The sequence below is a fragment of the Dendrobates tinctorius genome, unplaced genomic scaffold (assembly GCF_039654945.1).
Source record: "Dendrobates tinctorius isolate UK_male_01 unplaced genomic scaffold, ASM3965494v1 ptg000165l, whole genome shotgun sequence".
Classification (NCBI taxonomy): Eukaryota; Metazoa; Chordata; class Amphibia; order Anura; family Dendrobatidae; genus Dendrobates; species Dendrobates tinctorius.
The window spans coordinates 20,920,110-20,945,286 of record NW_027361832.1 but is presented as its reverse complement, the minus strand read 5'-3'; the positions used below and the strand labels follow the sequence as shown (position 1 = coordinate 20,945,286).

Here is a 25,177-nt window from a genome sequence, read left to right as displayed (position 1 = left end):
GTCACACCACTGCTGCGACCTGTCATTGGTGGGATCGAATGATCACATCGATCCCACCAATCACTGCTCTGTCTGGTGACCATGGCAACTGCCTAGGATTGGAGCTCACAGCTACGATTCCTAGGCAGGTCACAGCCAGGTCACCAGCAGGTCACAGAGCGGTTACAGCGTGACGATGACATCGATCAAGCCAATCGGCTCCAGCAGGCCCTGCTGGGCCTGTCCTAGGCTCCAGCCTAGGATCGGTGGTATTGCAGCACCGATCCGGGCCGGTACTGGCAGGGCACAGCGGTGGTATACCACTGTTGCGCCCTGCGATTGGCGCGATCGATGCTATCGGGCCAATCCGGGGGGTTTTGCCGGTGCCTGGAAACGCCAGGCACCGGCCTAGGATCGTGTACGGTACTCGATCCTAGTCTGTGACATCATTGTTTCAGCCGCTCCGATTGGCTGAAACAATGAGAAGTGCTGTGATTGGCTGTTCAGAATTGAACAGCCAATCACAGCGCTCAGGAGGCCGGGAGGGTGGCGAAAGACCCCGGGATGCCAAGGCCATCTACCCTCAGGTAAGATAGCATCGGAATTTTAATGCGATCACCGCGACTTAAGTGCCATGACGTACTATCTCGTCCATGGTAATTAAGTCCCAGGTCACATGGATGGGATAGTACATCATATGGCAGAAAGGAGTTAACAGTGGAGTACAATAGTTGGAAGCTCTAGTAAATGCAGAAGTTCCAGAGCGACTGCTACATTACATGTCTACCCTGTAGTGGTAAGAGACTGTATCTTCAAGAGCGACATCTGGAGTTGTGTTTGACTGAGTAAAGTAACATAGCATATGCTGCAGGCAGCATTGGTTAAAATAATTAGTATTCTTCTTCATGCATGGTATTCGAGTCACTGCTAGAGTTGAGCGATACCGTCCGATATCGGATCAGAATGGATCGGCCGATCTTTAAAAAAAGTATCGGTATCGCCGATGCTGATACCAGAAGTCCTATTCAAGTCTATGAGACTTCCGGTATCGGAATTGGAAAAACCCTTTCCTGCCCTTGTACAGCCTCTCGGGGGTCTGTACGGGCCTTCCGGGGGTCTCTGCATGTAGCATGCATGTAGTATGTATGTAGCATGTAGTATGTATGTAGCATGCATGTAGTATGTATGTAGTATGTATGTAGCATGTAGTATGTATGTAGCATGCATGTAGTATGTATGTAGTATGTATGTAGCATGTAGTATGTATGTAGCATGCATGTAGTATGTATGTAGCATGTAGTATGTATGTAGCATGCATGCAGTATATATGTAGTATGTATGTAGCATGTAGTATGTATGTAGCATGCATGTAGTATATATGTAGTATGTATGTAGTATGTATGTAGCATGTATGTATGTAGCATGCATGTAGTATGTATGTAGTATGTATGTAGCATGTAGTATGTATGTAGCATGCATGTAGTATATATGTAGTATGTATGTAGCATGTAGTATGTATGTAGCATGCATGTAGTATGTATGTAGTATGTATGTAGCATGCATGTAGTATGCATGTAGTATGTATGTAGCATGTAGTATGCATGTAGCATGCATGTAGTATATATGTAGTATGTATGTAGCATGTAGTATGTATGTAGCATGCATGTAGTATATATGTAGTATGTATGTAGCATGTAGTATGTATGTAGCATGCATGTAGTATATATGTAGTATGTATGTAGCATGTAGTATGTATGTAGCATGCATGTAGTATATATGTAGTATGTATGTAGTGTGTATGTAGCATGTAGTATGTATGTAGCATGCATGTAGTATATATGTAGTATGTATGTAGCATGTAGTATGTATGTAGCATGCATGTAGTATATATGTAGTATGTATGTAGTATGTATGTAGCATGTAGTATGTATGTAGCATGCATGTAGTATGTATGTAGTATGTATGTAGCATGTAGTATGTATGTAGCATGCATGTAGTATATATGTAGTATGTATGTAGCATGTAGTATGTATGTAGCATGCATGTAGTATATATGTAGTATGTATGTAGCATGTAGTATGTATGTAGCATGCATGTAGTATGTATGTAGTATGTATGTAGCATGCATGTAGTATGCATGTAGTATGTATGTAGCATGTAGTATGTATGTAGCATGCATGTAGTATATATGTAGTATGTATGTATTATGTATGTAGCATGTAGTAAGTATGTAGCATGCATGTAGTATGTATGTAGTATGTATGTAGCATGTAGTATGTATGTAGCATGCATGTAGTATATATGTAGTATGTATGTAGCATGTAGTATGTATGTAGCATGCATGTAGTATATATGTAGTATGTATGTAGCATGTAGTATGTATGTAGCATGCATGTAGTATGTATGTAGTATGTATGTAGCATGCATGTAGTATGCATGTAGTATGTATGTAGCATGTAGTATGCATGTAGCATGTAGTATGTATGTAGCATGCATGTAGTATATATGTGGTATGTATGTAGCATGTAGTATGTATGTGGCATGCATGTAGCATGTAGTATGTATGTAGCATGCATGTAGTATGTATGTAGTATGTATGTAGCATGTAGTATGTATGTAGCATGCATGTAGCATGTAGTATGTATGTAGCATGCATGTAGTATATATGTGGTATGTATGTAGCATGCATGTAGTATGTATGTAGTATGTATGTAGTATTTTTTTTTTAACATTTAACACATTAGCCGGATGATGGGACTACTACTGTTCCATCATTGGCTAATGTGTCAATCACTGTCATGGTAGCAGGCATCGCCCGATGGGACTTGTAGTCCCATCGGACGATGCCTGCACAGAGCCCCGGACATCAGCACAGCCCCCCGGCTGGCCGGCACAGCCCCCCGGCAGGCCGGTACAGACCCCCACAGGGTGCACAGCCCCCCGGCAGGCCGGCACAGCCCCCCGGCAGGCCGGTACAGACCCCCACAGGGTGCACAGACCACCGGCAGGCCGGCACAGCCCCCCGGCAGGCCGGTACAGACCCTGGGCAGTCCACACAGCCCCCCGGCAGGCCGGCAGAGACCCCCGGAAGGCCCGAAATGACGGCGCATCATGATGCACACACACCGCGCATCATGATGATGTCATTTCGGCTGTCAATCAACTTTGAACTTCCGATTCTGATGCCCGATATTGAAAAAATATCGGATGTCGGTATCGGAATTCCGATACAGCAAGTATCGGCCGATACCCGATACTTGCGGTATCGGAATGCTCAACTCTAGTCACTGCTACTTCCGCTCCAGTGGCCTTCAGTGTGCGTGGTGATAAGGTGGTCTCCCCACTTCCCACTTACAGTTGCTCACTTGTGCCTGCGCAGAAGAAAGATGAAGCCAATGCCCAGAAAAGGACAGAAACGTCAAGTGTAATTGTGCTATTGCATGGCACAGGCGCGGGATTCCAGGACCACCACTAGCAATCACAAGGCACAGTGATGCTGATGGGAGGGGGCTAGTACGCTAATAAGACTGGAAGCAGAATTTTCTTCCAGACTCCGCACGCCCCAGAGCCTGCAAGAACTCATTACCATAAACAAATAAAAGAGAATTTCTCCACAACAAGACCAAAGATATGAGGCATACAGGTATGACTATTTTAACCCTTCTATATCCTGTATGCCCATATTAATAGGTTACATATGTCCAAGGGTGGTGACAGATTCCATTTAAACTATCAAATATAAATGTCAGGGTCAGTTAGTACAATAGGTAGCTTCTGTTTTGCTCCAAATGGATGGTATGATTGTTCAGGTTCTCGATTAGTACAACATTTTGTCAGTTTTTCCTCTGGGGGTAAAAGCCTGCAAATGACTGATACTAACTAATTCTATTTTTCCAATATTTCTTGACCCAGTAGGAAAACATACATACCGGCCATGTAGTTGAGGTAATTCCATCCTCCATATGCATACAGACCTTGGTAGAAAGACTCTGCAGTCTGAGCTGCGTTTGGGACTTCCGAATTGAATGCATCTGTAAATACTTCCGAAGCTTTAGTATTATTTCCAAGCTCAATCATTCCATATACAATGATGAGAGTCAAAGACATCATTTTAAGCACTGTGAATATATTCTGCACCCAGGTAGCCATCTTTATACTTTTTGAATTTATAACGCATAAAATCCATAGAATTCCAATAGCTAGCATTTTTTTGAGTACGTCAGGTGGTGGGCAACCAGCGTAGAATGGCCTGCTGATATATTCTGCGAAGGTAAGGGCTCGTGCTGCGTTGGATGCCGGTCTGATGAACAATATTAATGTCCAGATAGTAATGAAGGCTGGCAGAGATCCGATTCCTCTTTTCACATGGTAGTATTCACCTCCAGAAAATGGCAAGGCTGAGCCCAACTCTGCATAACAGAGGGAGCACATTACACATATCATGCCACAGGCAGCCCATATGCATAATGCCACCCCAACATTGAGCAGAGCGTACTGCAAGACACCTTTAGGAGAGACGAATATTCCAGCACCTATGATGCTACCAACAAGGAAGCAAACACTGTCGAAAAAGCCCAAACGCCTTTTTAGACAAACTTTTCCATTGTCTTCTTTTACCTTCTTTTGCTGGGAAGAGGTCTCCATTTTCAGCATCTTGACTCTAGTCTTTGCTAGCATGTGTAGTATCGACAGTGAAGTATCCACCTCTGAAGTGATGCTGCTTATTCACTAAATGATGTTCATAAAATCTTTTCACCTGTTAAACATATTGCAATGAATTCAGCAACATCTTTGTTAGGTGTTCATAGGTTACCAGGTCATTCTTACTGGTGACCAAAGTCAACTAATTACCAGTAAATGTGTAAAGAAAGTCTGTCAAAATGTAACATGCTCTAATAGTTATAAATGCCAACTCTACACTTCATAATACAACACTACACATCCTAATTTTATTTATGAATGTTCTCAATAAATTGTCAGATACTCCTGGCTGTAAACTAGTGGAGTAATGATGTTATGTTCACTTCCAAAATCATTTAAAGAGGATAGAACACTTTTTATAAACTGTAATTTTTATTTTTTTACCTTGTGTAAATGCTGCTGTTCACCTGAATGTGCAGAAAAGGATTTCCAGTTTGTCAAGGAGCGCTTCCGGCTGATCCATTAATTACTCCGAATATTTCAAGGAATATCCAGTTTATTATTAGACATAAAAACACACAAAAAAAAGGGTTCAACCCTGCAGTCAATTATCATCAATTAAAAACACATGCATTTTTTTTCCTTCCTATATAAATGTGCCTTTTAAAGATATATATGATTTTACCTGATGAAGGCTAATTGTATGTATAGCCGAAACGCATTGTGTTTTTATGTCTAATAATAAACTGGATATTCCTTGAAATATTCGGAGTAATTAATGGATCAGCCGGAAGCGCTCCTTGACAAACTGGAAATCCTTTACTGCATTCTCTGACGAATCTCCTACAAGGTAGTTCGTTCCACCTGTTTTGAGCTGCAGGCCAGCAGATCCAGACGATTACTCCATTACCCAAACACAGGGTTACACGCTGAGCAACAAGACACCAAAAAGGTGAGAAGAATTTCTATTTCTATCTGACATAATTAAAATTCTGCACTTAGATCTGCGCCCCCCCCTTCTTTTTCCCTCTCCCTCTTGTCTCATAGACTATTGATTTATTTTGTTCACCAGAATGTGGAATTTTATAGCTTTTGATCCTGCCCCTCTCCATTACTGAGATATGGCCAACTCTTTTCTATATATAAAACTGAATGTGTGTGTGTGTGTATCACCAACCAATCACGAACATCTTTCATTTCACCAGAGCTGTTTAAAAGAAGCTGAGCTGTGATTGGTTGCTATGAGCAACAGTTTTCCTTGCAAACAATCACTAAGCATCTCTCATTTCACCAGAGCTGGTTAAAAGAAGCTGAGCTGTGATTGGTTGCTATCAGCAAGTTTCACTTGAGAACACCTCAGCAGACACTGACTGGGTGGGAGAAATGTAGCATCCTTGGGCACATAAGCTCCCAGCCATTGTCTGACCCCCAAAAAGGAGCACAGAGCACTTTGGTTTTGACCCCAGGCCTCTCTTAAAGCGATCCCAGGTATGGAAGTTAAAACCGTTCCACTCCACTCTGTGGTTCTGACCCCAGGGTCTCTTAAAGGGATCATTGGTATGGAAGTTAGGGAAAATCCACTCTGTGCTTTGGTACTGACCCCAGGCCTTTCTTAAAGGGATCTCCAGTATGGAAGTCAGGGCAAATCCATCCAGCGCTTTGGTTCTGACCCCAGACCTCTTTTAAAGGGATCCCCGGTATGGAAGTTAGGGCAATTGCCTTCAAATGCTCTGGTAGTGACCCCAGGCTCTCTTAAAGGGATCTCCTGTATACAAGTCAGGGCAATTTCACTCAGCGCTCTGGTTCTGATCCCAGGCTCTCTTAAAGGGATCCCCGGTATGGAAGTCAGTGCAAATCCACTCTGCACTTTGGTACTGACCCCAGTCCTCTCTTAAAGGGATCTCCGGTATGGAAGTTAGGGTAAATCCCTCAGCACTCTGATTCTCACCCCAGGCCTCTCTTAAAGGGATCCCTGGTATTGAAGTAAGGACCGTTCCACTCAGCGCTCTGGTTCTGACCCCAGGCTGACAGGATGATGTGGGATATTAGGGGGAGTAGTCTGGTGGCTCTGGCTGATGGGATGATGTGGGACATTAGGGGTAGTAGTCCGGCGGCTGTGACGGGATGATGTGGGATATTAGTGGTAGTTGTCCGGTGGCTCTGGCTGATGGGATGATGTGGGATATTAGGGGTAGTAGTCCGGCGGCTGTGACGGGATGATGTGGGATATTAGTGGTAGTTGTCCGGTGGCTCTGGCTGATGGGATGATGTGGGACATTAGGGGTAGTAGTCCGGCGGCTGTGACGGGATGATGTGGGATATTAGTGGTAGTTGTCCGGTGGCTCTGGCTGACGGGATGATGTGGGATATTAGGGGTAGTAGTCCGGTGGCTTTGACGGGATGATGTGGGATATTAGTAGTCCGGTGGCTCTGGCTGACGGGACGATGTGGGATATTAAGGGTAGTAGTCCGGTAGCTCTTGCTGACGGGATGATGTGGGATGTTATAGTGAATGTGGCTATGCGGAGTGGGCGGGGCTATACACTCAGCTTTATATATATAGATATAATCATTATAATTTGTTATAACTAACTGTAGTTAGTTGCTCTGCCCGGGAAGCACGGGGCTCTTCAGCTAGTTTGTATATAAATCTAGTATTTTGGGCCAGCTGTGTGTGGCCCTTGTGAAGACACTCACAGAGAATAGTTGAGGGTCACAACCCCCTTTGGCTAACAAAACTACATTGACATACAAGGTAAAGGGGGCCATATCTTAGGAATGGAGAGACGCAGAAGTAAGAAAAAATAAGATTAAGGAGAGCATCAGTTTTTAAACCAACCATCAAGATTCTGATACATGAGTTCCAGTCAACTGATTGTCAGGGGTGAGGTTAATCAGGCATGTCCAATTTTGGACTGATAATCGCTTTGTTCTCCCAGAAATAAGCTACCTTACCATCTTACTGATAGGGAACACAGGAGCACTCAGCTGAACGTGTCTTCCTTTGTATGGAAAAGACGGACAAGACAATTGTCAAATGAACAAACAATCAAAGCATCTTCCAGCCATCAGCCATCTGATGTGTATGGAGCTTTAGGTTCATATTTGCATCATCAAAGCTCTAGAGCAGTGGTCCCCACCTTTCTGACCTTGAAAGCCACATTCAGCTCTGAAAGAGGGTCACGAGCCACATCCAGCTCTCACCCCTCTCCCAGTAGTGATTCCCAAAGTCCCCATTACTAGTATAATAACAGCCAAAGCTTTTCCACAGAAATCACAGTGAGGCAGTATACCAAGATCCAGGTGTCCTTGCAATACCCCCATTCAGTATTCTCGCATCAAGCACTCCCACAGCATCCAGCTTCAAGCACCTCTTCTGAGTAGTATCATTCAACCTCCAGCATACGAAACTTAAATTATCTCTAGGCACCAAAGTCCAGTAAACGCAGATCCAGATCTGCTCTTCTGTGTCGGGCTACTCACAAAATTCACCATATGGAGACCTGCTTTTCATAGCTGTTTGCTAGACCAGGTGCTAATGCAAAAAGCAGGCAGATATGGGTCCACGAGTCATAGGTTGGGGACCACTGCTCTTGGTCATGTCCTACCTAGCACTTAATAAGAAACGTGTACAAAGATGAAGATGTTACTGTTCGCATCATTAAAGTGTACCTGTCATTTTGAGTGACTGTTCAGAATAAGCAGTCATGTCGGTGTATAGAGCGAAACTGTGTGGAGGTGATCCAGCAGCAAATCTGAGGAAAATTTGTAGTTAAAAACAGCAATTTATTCAATACATTTTAAAATGCAAAAACGGAAAAAAGAAAAAAGGAAAGTGGCTATTCCCCGAAAATATACAGAGAGGGAAATAAGTATTTGATCTCTTGCTGATTTTGTAAGTATGCCCACTGACAAAGACATGAACAGTCTATAATTTTAAGGGTCGGTTAATTTTAACATTGAGAGATAGAATATCAAAAATAAAATCCAGAAAATTACATTGTATAAATTATATACCGTAACTTTATGTGCATTTATATATATGCATAGTGAGAAATAAATATTTGATCTCTCTGACAAACAAGACTGAATACTAGGTGGCAAAACCCTTTTTGTATTGTTGGCAAGAACAACAGTCAGATGTTTTTTGTTAATGATGATGATGAGGTTTGCGCACCTGTCAGGAGGAATTTTGGTTCACTCCTCTTTGCAGATCATCTTTAAATCTTTAAATCATTACATCATGCATGTTTTCAAGTCATACTCCGGCTCAGTTTTGTTTTTTTCTTCAGTATTTTTGTTATGCAGTACAAACAGGGTGTGGCCCCCTTTTCACCGAGCTGGGCAGTTCATATATTCAGTCCTTCCAAAGCTGGGTGTCCGGTTGAGAGTGGAGTTCACACCCCCCCAGTGGCGCATGTGTCAACAGTTGATTCGTATAGCCCAGGTGCAGGAAGTCTCTAGCCAAGGGGAAACACGGGAAAGTGATGGTACCGGTGTCCACGCAATTCACCCTACCACCAGGACAGACTGTGTTGACTCTACCCGTCCGATCCCATGCCCCGTTGGAGGGGGTGGAAGTCCAATTGGAACCTCTGGTAGTGCAGCAACTGCCTGTGGGACTCTTGGTGACCTGGACACTGGCCGTGGTACAAGAGGGAAAGGCACTGGTGCGTTGTGTGAACCTCACTGATCAGGAGATTGTCATCCCACGCAGAGGTGAAGTAGCTCGAGTTGTGGGCATGTCTGATGAAGCCATACCGCCCCAGGACATACAGCTAGCAGTGAGTCCAGAAGACCCATGGTCGGTGAAAATCACTACCTCTCCGATGGCCGAACCTCAATACGCTCAAGAGGGTCGGCGCGTCCTAGAACAGATGCATGCTGAACTGTCCGAACTCACAACTACCCAAGTGTATCAAGTGGAGATGTTACCGAGGCAATCTCGATCCTTTTTTTGAGCCACGAAGATGACTTCGGCTGCACCATGGCAATTACTCATGAAATTCCTATGGGGGAGACAGCACCCATTCAAGAACGCTACCGGCAGATCCCCCCTCAGTTATACCAAGAAGTAAGGGAAATGCTCGTTCAGGTGTTGCAGGCGAGTGTCATTAGAGAGAGCCAAAGTCCGTGGGCGGCCCCCATTGTACTAGTGCGGAAAAAGGATGGGACCTTGAGGTTCTGTGTAGACTACTGTAAGCTCAATGCCTGTACTGTACGGGATTCATACCCTCTGCCCCGGATTGAGGAGTCTCTGTCTGCATTGGGGAAAGCCAAGTTCTTCTCCAAGTTGGATCTCGCCAGTGGCTACTGGCAAGTGTCAATGTCAGAAAGTGATCTGGCTAAGACGGCCTTTATACTTCCCATGGGCTTCTTTGAATTCAACCAAATGCCATTCGGCTTGACCAATGCCCCCGATATGTTTCAACGACTGATGGAGAGGTTTCTGGGCGAATTGAACTTTGAGGCCACACTCATCTACTTGGATGACATTATCGTGTACGCGGCCTCATTTGAAGACAATCTACGGAGACTAGAGCAGGTGCTGAACTGTCTACAGAAGTATGGGCTGAAAGTGAAACCACAAAAATGTCACCTATTCCAGAATCAGATCGAGTACCTGGGTCATATCGTTTCTGCTGAGGGGGTGAGGCCATCACTAGAAAAAAATTGCGGTGATCGAGTGTTGGTGCAGGACAAGCGTCCCCATGACAAGCTGAAAAATCGATGGGAGAGTAGGCCATACAGAGTGAAGCGTTGGGTCGGTGTGGAGGGACATGTATATGAAGTTTTTCCAGAAGGAGAATAAAATGCGCCCACTAGCGTGGTCCATAGGAATATGCTCAAGCCATGCCTATCGGAAGATCCCATACGGAGGGAAGAGACTCCCAAAGTTTCTGAAGAGGTGCCTCCTTTGGCTGTGGAGGAAGAGGAAAATCTTGAGCAAACATCTGAAAATAAGTCTGCAGAACAGGGTCCCGAGACTCCTGAGGAAAGCATTACGGCGGATAAAGATTCAGCTTTGCCCCCACCCGAGGACTCCACTATTCCTTCCAAACCACGTCGCTTCGAACGAACAACGGCCGGCCAGCACCTCATTAGGTACAATCAAGACCAATTCATTTGGCAGCAAACCGCTGAACCTGTAAATAAACTCCCTAGTTGTGCTCCGGATGTCTCGCCCGTGGAATGATGAGTGAAAAGAGAGGGGAGGTTTAAGAAGAAGAGACAAGACGGAAACAGCGGTGTGAGGTGCCCTTTAAGGCCGGAACTATCGGGGCTGTCACCACTGTTGGCGGGGGGTTATCCTCTGAGACGGAAAGACTTTTCTGTCAGACCGAAGGGGGCGTGGGATACAAAAGTAGACCTGAGCGCGGGAACGGAGCAGACTTTGCGGGAAGGCGACAGGAGACGGTTGACTCCCTCTCCGCTGCTTATACTGGCGACTCCTCTGTTTCCAGACCTCCGTGTGCTGACTTTGAGACTACTCTTGACGCTATTCAGCTACCGTCTGTACCTGCACCGTTGAATACCCCTGCTTAACCTGAGATACCGGAACAACTGTTTACAGACTACTCTGAGAGCCTGCGGGTTGTTGCTGCCTGTTTATGTGTTTGCAACCTGTGCCCTGTGCCCTTTCTGAGGCATCCACACAAAGGACTGTTTCTACGTTCCAGCATACCCAAGACAAACAGAACTGGTTGCTTCGTCACTGTTGGTCGGCGGCGTTACACGTTTCTTCGTCGCACAGCCAGAGACTTTGTGCATCATTTGAGAAGCCACCGGGTGATATTCCAGCCTTCTCCCTGCCAGAACTGCACCTGATAAGTGTCCCTTTTATCTTTCATAGTCTTTTGCCATTGCCTTTTCCTCCCTGCATGGAGTATTACTGTTATTGATTGTTCAGTAAATCCCTGTTAACCCCTTCTCTGTCTCCAGTTACTCACTGCATCCGACGAACCGTTCCTCCCTTACATTATCATGGAGCTTTATTTTTCTTTTTTATACATTTTATATAGATTTTAGTGTCAGGTCTGTAAAGTTATAGCAAAATTTTAGGATATACCATATTTTGAGGATTATAAGTCGCACCGGATTTTGAGGAGAAAAATAGGAAGAAACACTTTTTTTTAATAAGATGCTGGTGCCTCTTATAATCCATGCGTCGGGACAAGATCTTGCTGCCGAGTTCTCAATCTGAGCATGCGCCACCTCAGCGGCCATTTTCCCGGAGGACACCGCATCACAGTAATGGATGTTCGAGGGGCTCCGTGAAAATGGCCGCCGGGGGCAGCACATGCTCAGATTGAGTTCTCAGCAACAAGATCTCGGGTGTCGAGATCTCATCTCCCGAGATCTCAGGACGAGATCTTGCTGCCGAGATCTCAATCTGAGTATGCGCCGCCCCCGGCGGCCATATTCCCAGGGGCCACTGCATTGCAGTAATGGATTTGCAGGGGGCTCCAGGCTTTCACAAAATGCCAGCAGAGCCCCCCGCACCTCAGAGCACTGCAGCCATTTTCACCTGCAGCGGCGCACATCAGAACACCCCCTCATCCCAGCCTGCGCCTGCAGCAACGCGCCACTCTTTTCTCCTGCAGCAGCGACCCTGGGACCCTGCTCCACCGTGGCCGTTAAGGTATATCCACATTATAAGATGCACCCACATGATGTCAGCTGCAGCCTATTTCCTTTTTTAGCTGCCTATTTCGAAGCCTCATCCTGTCCAAATTGCTTTTCTAGTGTCATCAACTTTCAATGTATGCCTTAAAATCATACTCATTGTGGCACTCAGAATGATGAGTGTGCTGAGCTTTATAAAATATTGGCGAATAATAGAACATTAACTGCTAATTAATGTGATTAAAGGCAATTAGACCCAAGAAGCAAACATTAGACTTACTTCATCTGGATGTATCACAACAGAATTTCAATTACAAATACCCATCAAAGACTAATGAATTGTGTGCGCCTATTAAAGCACAATAACAATAATGCCTTTAAGCTTTGCTATAGATAATTATAGAACTACATCAAATGCAATGACATTTATTTTAAGTACAAGGGGACACAAACTGCTTCAGACTTCTCCTGGGACCATTGTCAGCTAAGGGTCGTCCACCTTTAGGTTAAGTTCACACTTGAATATAAAAATAATCAGGATTTCATTCAGAAAACTTGGACAATTTTTTCCTCACTTGTTACGCAATCCGTTTTTTACAGCAGCAGTTATAAATAATTTATAAGACCATTTACAGTTTCCTGTTACAGAATCGGAATGTATCTGTATCTCCGTATGGCATCCAATTTATTTGTCCACAACCTTGGACGTATCCATATCCTAGGTCTTTCCACCGCCAGCACTTCACCGGTCAAAAGGACGTCGTCAATTTGGTACCCCCGGGGCCTCGTCTGTCCGTTCTGCGGTTCTTCGTGTCGGGGTCACTCCCCTTGACTTCCCTTCTCGTCAGTCCCCTTAGTTAAGCTCTCCACACAGCACACACTTCGTCACAGACTCCTCTCCTCTTGAGCTCCTCCCGGGAATGGAACTTTCTGGAACCCTCCTGTCCTATTTATAACTTTCCCGGTTCCCTATAACTCTGCCCCCATGACCAACGGTTTCTCTAGCCATAAGCTGCTGTCAAGTCCTGAACTCACACTCTCCCCTGCCATCTTGTGGTCAACCCAAGATACTGCACTCGATCTACACTTTTCCCAGCTGTTTCCCTAGTGTAATTACAAATATACGCCTACAGTGCACAAACCATCCCTTCTTCTTGCTGACAAGTCCGTCCGTCAGGTCACCTTCCCCACACCTCCTCAGGACACAGAGCTCCAATCCATTGCAGGCACACACAAATGTTATCAGAGTCCTTGTTCATTTTCTGTAAAACTTTACTTAACTCATGTTTCTTCAATACAGAGACAGTCCATCCATTTTCACAAAGCATTAACATAACATCTCTTTCACGCTTCCTGGTCTGTCCCTGCTGCTTTTCTAGCTGCACCATGTTCTCCAAACCCAAGGAAGGCTTCCCAAATCTTCCTGTTAGCTGTCACTGGATGCTCTCCGTCAAAATTCCCCATTCTGGTCAAATACCAGACTGCCGCTCACAGTCTCTAATTGGAACTTAGGTCCCCGGACGACACAGACGGTGACCCACAGACGCTAATCAAAGATTCTTCCAGTTGCCTTTCCCTTCAGGTGCTCCAAGGACCAAACTTCCTCCAGACCTTCTCTGTTGGCTTCACTCCTAGTCCTGAGGTCTCTGTCACTCCAGTCTGCACTGCACTGTTGTTCTGCTCTGTTTGCTCCACACACACACTCTGACAAACTTTCTAGAACAATTCTGTCTCCTCTGGGTAACTCCTCCCACCAACAATACCATTGGTACAGCTACTTAATTGTTTCTATTCTGGCTAAAACCAGATAACTATTGCTATCCTATCTAGCATCTAATCTCCCTAACTCTACAGTACCCCCTAGTGTCCTAACTACATATCTATGCTGTCCCTACCTTACTTTAGCATTACAATAACACACATATATATATATATATATATATATATATATATATACAGCAATTAAAGGGGAAGGCACAAAGCACATACAGCACCCGCTTTACACATTATTGACCCTATATCTCCAGGTAAATAGCGTTTGAGGACATGACAGGTTCCCTTTGGAATTGCAAATAGCTTGTAAAAACAAGGAATCTTGCAAATTTAGGTTAAGTTCATGCTAGGTGTTTTGGCAGCTTTTTTATTCTAATTTTCAGCTGCTTTTTACAGTACCAGCCATGCCTATTCAGAAATCTCATGCACACCTTGTTTTTACTGTCATCAGAATTTTGTGCCTTGCATGGTTTTTTGGACATAGAGCATGTCAGTTCTGTCAGCGTTTTTCACCCATTGACTTGAATGGGTAGTGAAAAAACACGGAAAAAATGCACCAAAAACGCACGTATCAGGTTTTTCTGCGTTTTTTGTGCTAAAACCTGATTCTAAGGCAACACTACACTTTATCGGCATGCACATGAGACAAATCTAGCATGCCAAAACTACAGCAAAAAACGAACAAAAAAACATCAAAGATGCAAGAAAAAACAAGGAACACATGTGTGGCACCCCTGAGGCTCAGTCGCCACAGAAGTACTGCACCTCCTCCTGAGGTGTGGTGCCCCACCACCCAGGTAAGGTGGGGACTCCTGACCACACTCCAAAACCTGCACCCCACACCACAAAGTAGTGTAGCAAAGCACCTTCGGCGGCTCCCTGCTTGGAGTGTAGCAAATCACCCATTGGTGTCTCCCTGCTTGGAACAAGAAACGTGCTGGGTGGTGGGTGGAGCTTAGTTTACATTAAAGAGAGCGGGAAGAGTTTAGGGCGGTGGTCAGTTGTTCAGGTGGAGAGAGAAGAAGATCCCCAGAGAGAGGGATAGATGGATGGAAGTGCTGCAGCAGATCCCAGTGACCTGGATCTGCTGGCACAGGAAAGGAAGAGACAGAGAGCGACATAGACTGAAAGCCTGATTTTCCATAGAAAGAAAGATTACTATGGAAGGTGAGGAGTAAAAGAGAACAGAGGACGCGGGTTAGAAGAGAACCCTTCCTAGAAGTTCTAAGCGCAAGGCCGGGGCCTGGTCCCCGAGGTTGTATGGATACTAATGGTCCTGCAGCAGACACCGGAGGAATAGAAGTAGTGACCACTTTATTCCCACACAAGACTTGGGGGCACAACAGCAACTGGATAGTGAGACTTAGTAGCAAGGAGTCCCCGAAGCAGGCTACAGCAGTCTGTGTACAAGTAGAGTTCATAAGAACATTGGACAGGAGGAACTCCAGTGTAACTCAGTACTAGGAGTACTTCACTTAAAGGCGCTATAAGAGGAGACGTTCAGAAAGACTCATGTTAGCGGAGTGTTGGAAAGGAGTACTTCATCTGGCCTGGAGGTTGACTGAGTCCCTGACCCGGAGGACACGGCACAGAGGCAGGCACCTGTTTGCACAACAGACTGTGAGTAAAGCTTTGGAACTACATGCCCTGGTGTCCTCCACTCATTCCTGCACCACACACCTGGCACCGCTACATCCCTGTGCCTACACCGCACCATTCCTGCAATGCTTATCTACACTGCCCTGGGACTACAGCTTCACCTGTGAGGAGCTATAACATCATTGCTGCACTACACCACAGTCCCAGAGGATTTGCATGCAGCGTCGGCTTAACACCTCCCTTGCCGAACACCACAGGTGGCGTCACGAACCATTCAACTTTATTCCATCATTCAATTCCCCTTTTCTTACTTGGGCGCCCAGGGCCACGGTCCGGGTCACCGCTGCTGTGACACCTTCCCCCCTGAGTTACCGGCCCAGTACCGAGTATCCCACAGCCCTGGGAGGGCGACCCACATGCTTTTTCTGCTGCTTCTTATCTGCCAAGAGATCAGGTTTTACTGCAAAAAAAAATGCCGGAAAAACGCCTAGTGTGAACTTATGTGACGCCCCTGAGGGTTCAGTTGCCACAGAGCTACTGCACCTCCTCCTGAGGTGTAGTATCCTACTTCCTAGGTAAGATGGTAACACCTGACCAGACTCCATCACCTACATCCAGCACAGACACCTTAGAACAGCAGAGCACCCTTTATGGCAGCTGCTTTGGTTCATGAAGGGTCCTGGGTGGTGGGTGGAGCTTAGAGACACTAAGAGGGGAAAACTGACAGGAAGTTGGGAGCAGAATCCCCTGAGAGGGGGAGGAAGGCAGAGGTTCCCCGTAAGGGGGGAGCGGAGAGGAGAACTCTCGACGGTGATAATCCTCGACGGGGGATAGAGAGAAGGATGTAGATGCAGCAGCCTCCTGTGAGCTGGAGCTGTTTGCAAGGGAAGAGGAAGAAAGAAGGATCAGTTGTTCAGAAGGAAGATAGATAAGCATGGAAGGTAAGGAGGAGAGAGACTGGGAGCTAGGGCTAGTGCAGAGCCCTTGCCTAAGTTCATTGCGCCAAGGCCGGGCGCTGGTATCCGAGGCTGTTTGTGATACTAACAATCCTGCAGCAGAAACCGGAGGAATAGAAGTTGTGACTGCTCTATTCCCATCAAAGACTTGAAGACACAGTGGCAACTTATGTGTGAGCCGGGACATGATTGATGGAGTCCCCGAAGCAAGCTACAGCCACCTGTCATACGAGTGGAGTTTAAGTAACATCAAGAAGGAGGCACTTGAGTGTAATTCAGAACTGCAAGTACTTCAGATTAGCGCTAGAAAGGAGACGTTCAGAAAAGGTACATTTGGAAGGGAGCGCTGGAAGGGTTAATTCCATCTGCCTGGGAGTTGGCTGAGCCACTGACCTGGAAGCTGCAGCATTGAAGCGGGCACCTGTCTGTGCCAAAACCGTGAGTAAAAGAAGTGGAACTGCACTTACAGTCATGGCCAAAAGTATTGACACCCCTGCAATTCTGTCAGATAATACTCAGTTTCTTCCTGAAAATGATTGCAAACACAAATTCTTTGGTATTATTATCTTCATTTAATTTGTCTTAAATGAAAAAACACAAAAAGAATTGTCCTAAAGCCAAATTGGATATAATTCCACACCAAACATAAAAAAGAGGGTGGACAAAAGTATTGGCACTGTGCGAAAATCATGTGATGCTTCTCTAATTTGTGTAATTAACAGCACCTATAACTTACCTGTGGCACCTAACAGGTGTTGGCAATAACTAAATCACACTTGCTGCCAGTTGACATGGATTAAAGTTGACTCAACCTCTGTCCTGTGTCCTTGTGTGTACCACATTGAGCATGGAGAAAAGAAAGAAGACCAAAGAACTGTCTGAGGACTTGAGAAACCAAATTGTGAGGAAGCATGAGCAATCTCAAGGCTACAAGTCCATCTCCAAAGACCTGAATGTTCCTGTGTCTACCGTGCGCAGTGTCATCAAGAAGTTTAAAGCCCATGGTACTGTGGCTAACCTCCCTAGATGTGGACGGAAAAGAAAAATTGACAAGAGATTTCAACGCAAAATTGTGCGGATGTTGGATAAAGAACCTCCACTAACATCCAAACAAGTTCAAGCTGCCCTGCAGTCCGAGGGTACAACGGTGTCAACCCGTACTATCCGTCGGCATCTGAATGAAAAGGGACTGTATGGTAGGAGACCCAGGAAGACTCCACTTCTTACCCCGAGACATAAAATAGCTAGGCTGGAGTTTGCCAAAACTTACCTGAAAAAGCCTAAAACATTTTGGAAGAATGCTCTCTGGTCAGATGAGACAAAAGTAGAGCTTTTAGGGCAAAAGCATCAACATAGAGTTTACAGGAGAAAAAAGAGGCATTCAAAGAAAAGTACACGGTCCCTACAGTCAAACATGGCGGAGGTTCCCTGATGTTTTGGGGTTGCTTTGCTGCCTCTGGCACTGGACTGCTTGACCGTGTGCATGGCATTATGAAGTCAGAAGACTACCAACAAATTTTGCAGCATAATTTAGGGCCCAGTGTGAGAAAGCTGGGTCTACCTCAGAGGTCATGGGTCTTCCAGCAGGACAAAAACACACTTCAAAAAGCACTAGAAAATGGTTTGAGAGAAAGCACTGGAGACTTCTAAGGTGGCCAGCAATGAGTCCAGACCTGAATCCCATAGAACACCTGTGGAGAGATCTAAAAATGGCACTTTGGAGAAGGCACCCTTCAAATATCAGGGACCTGGAGTAGTTTGCCAAAGAAGAATGGTCTAAAATTCCAGCAGAGCATTGTAAGAAACTCATTGATGGTTACCGGAAGCGGTTGGTGGCAGTTATTTTGGCTAAAGGTTGTGCAACCAAGTATTAGGCTGAGGGTGCCAATACTTTTGCCCGGCCCATTTTTGGAGTTTTGAGTGAAATGATCAATGTTTTGCTTTTTGCTTCATTCTCTTTTGTGTTTTTTCATTTAAGACAAATTAAATGAAGATAATAATACCAAAGAATTTGTGTTTGCAATCATTTTCAGGAAGAAACTGAATATTATCTGACAGAATTTCAGGGGTGTCAATACTTTTGGCCATGACTGTAGCTCTGTCATTGCCTTCTTCCTACGCCACCCTACTCAGCACTGCTACATCTTTGTGCCTAACACTACACCATCTACCTCAACACCTACTACTACTGCCCTGGGACTACAGCGCTACCTGTGGAGAGCTATCACATCTTTGTTGCTCCCCACCATCTGTGCCAGAGGATCTGCACCGCAGCATCGGCTTAACACCTTTCTTGCCGAGCACCACAGGTGGCGTCATGAATCAACGACCTATAAACTTTATCCAACTACATTTCACCCTTTTTACATTGGACGCCCAGAGCCACAGACCGGGTCACCGCCGCCGTGACACGTCCCTCTGAGACTCCGGCCCGGTACCGAGTAAGAAAGAGTAACCCCACCAGCCCTGGGGGCGATCCACTTACACTTAATCTTACTAAAAATTGATTTCATTCTCAAGTATGGAGGGATCGTTAATTATGTGGCCTACTGCTTTCTGTCTAGATTACCAGCTTTCACCAATCTCGGAGTGTGGCTGAGCATGTCCAGTGTTTACAAACTCTTTGTGATAGAGTTTATACGAATATACCTAAAGCTGCTATCTGGATTATCGGATTCCACTACTGGGATTGATTTGTTGTCCTTGTGTTCTTCCAAAACTGCTGCAGCATCAGTGAGCGCACAGTCCTGAACTGTAAGGCTGTGTGCACACGCTGCGGATTTTGCTGCGGTTCCGCAGCGGTTTTGGCCGCTGCGGACCCGCAGCAGTTTCTGCTGCGGTGTACAGTACAATGATTCCCTATGGGAATCAAAAACCGCAGTGCAGACGGTGCGGAATTTTCCGAGCGGATTATCTGCGGTTTTCAATCCGCAGAAAGAATTGACATGTCAATTCTTTCTGCGGATTCTCCTGCGGTTTGCCATCTCCTCCATTGAGGAGATGAAAAACCGCAGGGCAAAACCGCAGAGCAATCCGCAAGTAAAACCGCAGGTCTTTTGACCTGCGGTTTCACCTGCGGATTGTACAAAATCCGCGCGGATGAATCCGCACCTTTTCCGCAGCGTGTGCACACAGCCTTAGGGTATGTGCACACGTTGCATATTCCAATGCGGATTTTTCCGCGCGGATTCTGCAGAATCTGCAGCCAAAATTACTTGCGTTTTACCTGCGGATTCCCTGCGGGTTTTCTGCGGATTTTGTGCAGATTTTGTGTGGATTTGACCTGCGTTTTTACACCTGCTGATTCCTATAATGAAATAGGTGTAAAAACGCTGCGGATTCAGCACAAAAAATTTACATGCTGCGGAAAATATTCAGCTGCGTTTCTGCGTGGAATTTTCCGCAGCATGTGCACAGCGGTTTTTGTTTTCCACAGTTTACTTGCTAATATAAACTGCATGGAAAACTGCTTCGGATCCGCAGGGCCAAATCCGCTGCAGATCCACAGTCAAATCGGCAACGTGAGTGTGGCGCCCCCAGGAGTATGGTCGCCACAATGGCATTACCTTCCTCCTAGGGAGTGTGATGTCATGCTTCGAAGCAATGAAGGGTCTCTCTGTCAGTTAATCACAACACACAACACAGCTCCCACTCCAGGCCAGCAGAGGGAGCTCTGAACCAAAAAACTGGGGGAAGAGCTGCTCTCTGGGGGCCAGGAAGTGGAAATTAGGAGTTCGTGTGAGGAGGGCAACGTGTGTGGATGTGAGGAGAGGAGCTGGAAGATGGAGCAGAGTTCAGAGCTCACTTCTAGCTATAGCGCATGATCTGGAGCCCGGTCTCCAAGGCTGTATGGATACTAATGCTCCTGCAGCAGAAACCGGAGGAATACGAAGCTGTAAATGCTCAGTTCCCACATAAGACTCGGAGGCACAACAGCAACGGGTGAGCCAGAAGAAGAAGAAGGCTACAGCTGTCTGCCATACGAGGGAGTTCTAAATGAGAACAAGCAAGTGGAACTTCAGAGAAACACAGTACTGCAAGTACCTAAAATAAGCGCTAGAATGGAGACTACACAACCCATCTGATAGAGAGATTCCTAAGTTGCTTCCAGGCCGGCCAGCCTCTGTTCCATCTGTAATCTGGAATTCTGGACTGCATTTACCAAGCAAAGTAAAGGTAAAAGAAACTGTACCCTATTGTGTCCTTGCCTCCTTCCTGCAAACTCTCCAGCACTGCTACATCTCTGTGCCAGACACTACACCCTCTTCCTCAACACCTACCCTCTCATCTACACTGCCCTGGGACTACAGCCCTGCCTGTGGAGGGCTACACTATCATTGCTGCAACCCACCATCTGTCCCAGAGGACCTGTCTGCAGCGTCGGCTTAACACCTTCATTGCCGAACACCACAGGTGGCGTCACGTATCATCCACTCATAAACTTTAATCATCAGCCACTCTCTACCCCTTTTACATGGGCGCCCAGGGCCACGGACCGGGTCACCGCTGCTGTGACATTCCCCTCTGAGAGACCGGGCCCGGTACCGATTACCCCACGGCCCTGGAGGGTGACCCATGTGCACATACCCTTAGTCTTCAGGAGCACACTGCCCCTGTCACACAGGAAGCCATGAGGATGGGAGCGCTACCCTTGTGAACCCTTGAAATTTGTAACATTCAATTCTAAACTATTTGGTATTACTTTACTATCTCTCTCTGTAAGCCAAGAGCCACACACAGAAGGTCTATAGGGTGAATATTTTATAAACATTGGACAACCAAGTATTCCATACATTGTAATACCTTGTTTTACCATTAGGGGCACTACAGAAAAGATGTAACAAGAAGCTAGCCTGGACAATGCAGATTACCCATTGTGAGATTAATCTGGACTAGAATGGAGCTGCAATATGAAAGCAGATTTGGGCGACCTCCGCTGCTATTTTATTACAAGACTAAAGAAAAATTCACTGAACACTGACAATAACTGCGGTATTTCATGAGTGAAAAGACTTTACGCACCACTGCAAAACCAACAAAGTGGAAAATCATTTTGACAGATAGTTATTTCAGTTTGCATGATTATTTCTCCACCGCCATGAACATCTAAAAGATATCCACTATTCTATATAAACTATCAATCATAGAAAGTTACAGCATTTACTGTTGAATGAAAGTATGGCGTAATATAAAGACGTGATACTCATCTAGTCTTTCAAAAAGTCACATGTAGACACAGTCTCAACTGAATTATTTTAAGATTATTTAGACAGCATTGAAATCTATATACAGTAATTTGACAATAAACTTTCCGTCTAACTTTTTGGGCTGGAATGTGAAGAAATATTGTATTACGTTGCTCCTGTTGTCTTGTAAAATGCAATTTACCTGCGAATGTAAAGTCTATCTGTAGGTAAGTACCGTTTCAATGCTGCCTGCCTGCCTTACTGAAAGTGCAGCTACTGGGAGAAAATTAATTTATTTCCTCCTGAAAATGGGGGAGTGGTTATAGTAACCGCTCACAGTACTGCTCACTATACTGTCAGCAGCTGTATACACACCCCAGCACTTTGATGCAGATGTGCCGCAGACTCCGCCATCAATCAAAGTACAAAAGCAGTAATATAGTGAGCTATAGTATAATGCTATGAGTGGTGACTGTAGCAGCTCCATGCATTCCCCTATGACTGAAAGCCGTCGACTCCCTGCAGGAAACAAGTTCATTATCTTGCGGTAGCCAGACTTTTAATAAAGCAGCTAAGCAGTACTGTATTGTGAAGTGTCAGGTTTCATGGAAGAAGAGAGAGAGACACTGATCCAGCAGGTTCTAACTAGCTTGTTCCAGTGCTGGATTCACAGCTATGCTGCTCAGTACTGCAGTATAACTATCTCTATGTCTCTGCTGTTTCTGTCAGTGTACTACTAAAGGGAAAAACAGCAGGAATGTCTATTTCTGTGTGTTTAGTTTATGGGTGACAAAGTAGCTACTCTGGGACATTAAAAGGAACCCATCACGTGAAAAAAGCGCTATTAATCTGCAGTTATGTGGTTAATCTGTGAATTAATAGCATTGTGAACCTGCTTGGCGCCCGCACTTATGCTGGGAGGAAATCAGATTTATTCCTCCCCGCAGCGTTCGGGTTTCAGTCATAGAGGTGGTGGCAGCGCAAGTTCAGTCACCGCTCTGTGCAAGAGAGCGGCAGCTGTAACTGCAAATTCGGCACTGACTGACAGCTCTCTCAGCATTTGGGTCAGCTTTCAGTCAGTGTCAGGGGCGTGATTACAGCCTGCGGTCACTATAAACAGAGCAGTGATTGAACCCACGCCGGGCTCATAGAGCGGTCTCCGGGCAGGTTCTGAACGCTATTAACCTGCAGATTAACCACATATCTGCAGATTAATAGCATTTTATTAATAGTATCAGATTGGGTAGCATTTACCACCACCAATACCTAGAAACAGGACAATCAGACTGCGGCCACAGCTCTTGGACACCTATAACTTGTCATTACAAAATATTATCATAATATCCCTTTAATGCAGATCTGCTCTGTAAAGGCAGGTTTCCACGTGCATTTCTGCAGTGAATATTGCTATGAAAGTGGAAAGTACAATGCAAAGGGTGAAATATGCACTGACATCCGCAGAGTAGATTGACGTGCTTCAGATGTCAAATTTTCAGCAACGGTCAATTTTGCGCTATTGACATTTTTCATAGTGTATACATCATCTCTTAAAAATCTTTAAAAAAAATACTAATATTATAAAACATTGCAGATTTTCCGCTGCATGTACATTTTTTGGTACAAAGTCAATATATAATCACATCTTGTTTGTAGCTAGGGGGAATAGTAACACTACTTTTCATGTTAAACCTTAGGGTACCGTTACACCTAGCGATGCACCAGCGATCCTGACCAGCGATATGACGTGGTCAGGATCGCTGGTAAATCGCTAGGTGGTCGCTAGTGAGCTGCCACACAGGCAGATCTCACCAGCGACATCGCTGGGGACGGGGATCGCTACTTACCTGTCAGACGCGGCGATCCTGCGTCCTCCCGCCTGGCTCCACGCGTCGCTCGTCGGCGCCAAGGGAAGAGCCGCAGGAAGTGGCCGACGAGGAATGGTCCAGGAGCTTCTCGCGCGATCAGCGATAACCAGGGGGGAGCCGGTCGGAGGTAAGTATCACATGCAGCGATATCGCTAGCAATATCGCTGCAACGTCACAAAATCGGTGACTTTACAGCGATATTGCTAGTGATATCGCAGTGTGTAATGGGGGCTTTAGACTTTATCCACAATGGATGTATTACCTGAAATGACCAGACAAGACTTTGTCCAGACTCAACATGTCTGCATACATTTACATTATAAAGCAAACACAGGTACGTACCGATGACGTAATTAAGGACATTCCATCCACCAAACGCAAACATGCCCTGGTAAAAAGCTTCAGCAACCTGGGACACATTCGGAACGTTGCCATCAAATGCTCCCTGAAAACTGGATGTGTTACCCATAGCTAGATGGACAATGCCACTTATAACAATAGCGGTGAGGGAAGCCATCTTAAGGACCATAAAAACGTTCTGCACTAAAATAATCCATTTTGCACTTAAGCAATTGATAATCCCAACAGCCAGAATAACAGCAATAGCCGTGGCTTTTTTTATTGTCTCTGGTGTTGGGCATCCTGGAAAAAATGGCTGGATAACATATTCTGCAAACATTAGCGCCTGGACGGTGGTCATCGCAGGTCTGAGGAACACTATGAAAGTCCATAAGAAGATAAATGCAGGGATGGGACCTAGTCCTTTTTTTATGTAGAAATATTCCCCTCCAGATGATGGAAAAGTAGTTCCCAGTTCTGCATAACACAGGGCCCCAGCCATTGATATTATGCCGCATGCTGCCCAAATCACAAGAGCCACTCCAACGTTCAGCTGTGAACACAGAAGAACAGCGCCAGGAGAGATGAAAATGCCAGTGCCCAAGATGACCGTGATAATGAAGCTGACGCTACTGAAATACCCAATAGTCCTTTTGAGAACAACTCTGTCTTCTGCTGAAGATTCCTCTGTATCCATCGTATCTGACAATACATGGCTCTCATGTGTCCACCTTTATATAACGGCATGTTTATTTTGCCACGGTGCCAGGTGAGCGAGAAATACACTGAGAGAGCCTTTGTACTTTGTACTTTTCCATCCTTCATAGCGCAGAATATCATACCCCTGCAATGTTACTGCTGGTTTAATATTATATTATTCTAATGTTCGTTTCTCCCTTTAGAAAGATATTTTTTTTAAATTTCACCAAAAATAAAATGAAACACAATTGTCGTATGATTAAACTTAAGTTAAATTACTGTAACTGATAAATATCAAATTGTACTGTAATCTATAGAAAAGTATAAAAGCCATTCCACTGTCGACAAGGTGACCCTGATCGGCATGGTCCTATTTATTTATTTATTTTACTCATTTATATAGCACCATTAATTCCACAGCACTTTACAGACATTATTCCTACTGCTGTCTAATATAGTGGGTGGGATGGCTTTTATGCTATTTTTAATAGAAAATCAGTATTACTAAGAACCT

The 25,177-nt window shown here is 45.2% G+C and overlaps 1 protein-coding gene across 2 annotated transcripts in view; it reads right to left on the bottom strand.

Annotated features, from left to right (window-relative positions):
• Positions 1-24,677, bottom strand: part of LOC141053196 (b(0,+)-type amino acid transporter 1-like) — a 43,572-nt gene extending 18,895 nt beyond the window's left edge. Inside the window, exon 1 of one of the 2 annotated variants that reach the window (XM_073550581.1) lies at positions 23,968-24,677. In XM_073550581.1, the coding sequence (XP_073406682.1) occupies positions 23,968-24,661 (694 nt within the window). In that variant the 5' untranslated portion in view covers positions 24,662-24,677. Of the gene's footprint in view, positions 1-3,908; positions 4,701-23,967 lie in introns of those variants that run through there. The other variant, XM_073550580.1, reaches the window with a different exon arrangement.
• Positions 24,678-25,177: the final 500 nt, after the last annotated feature.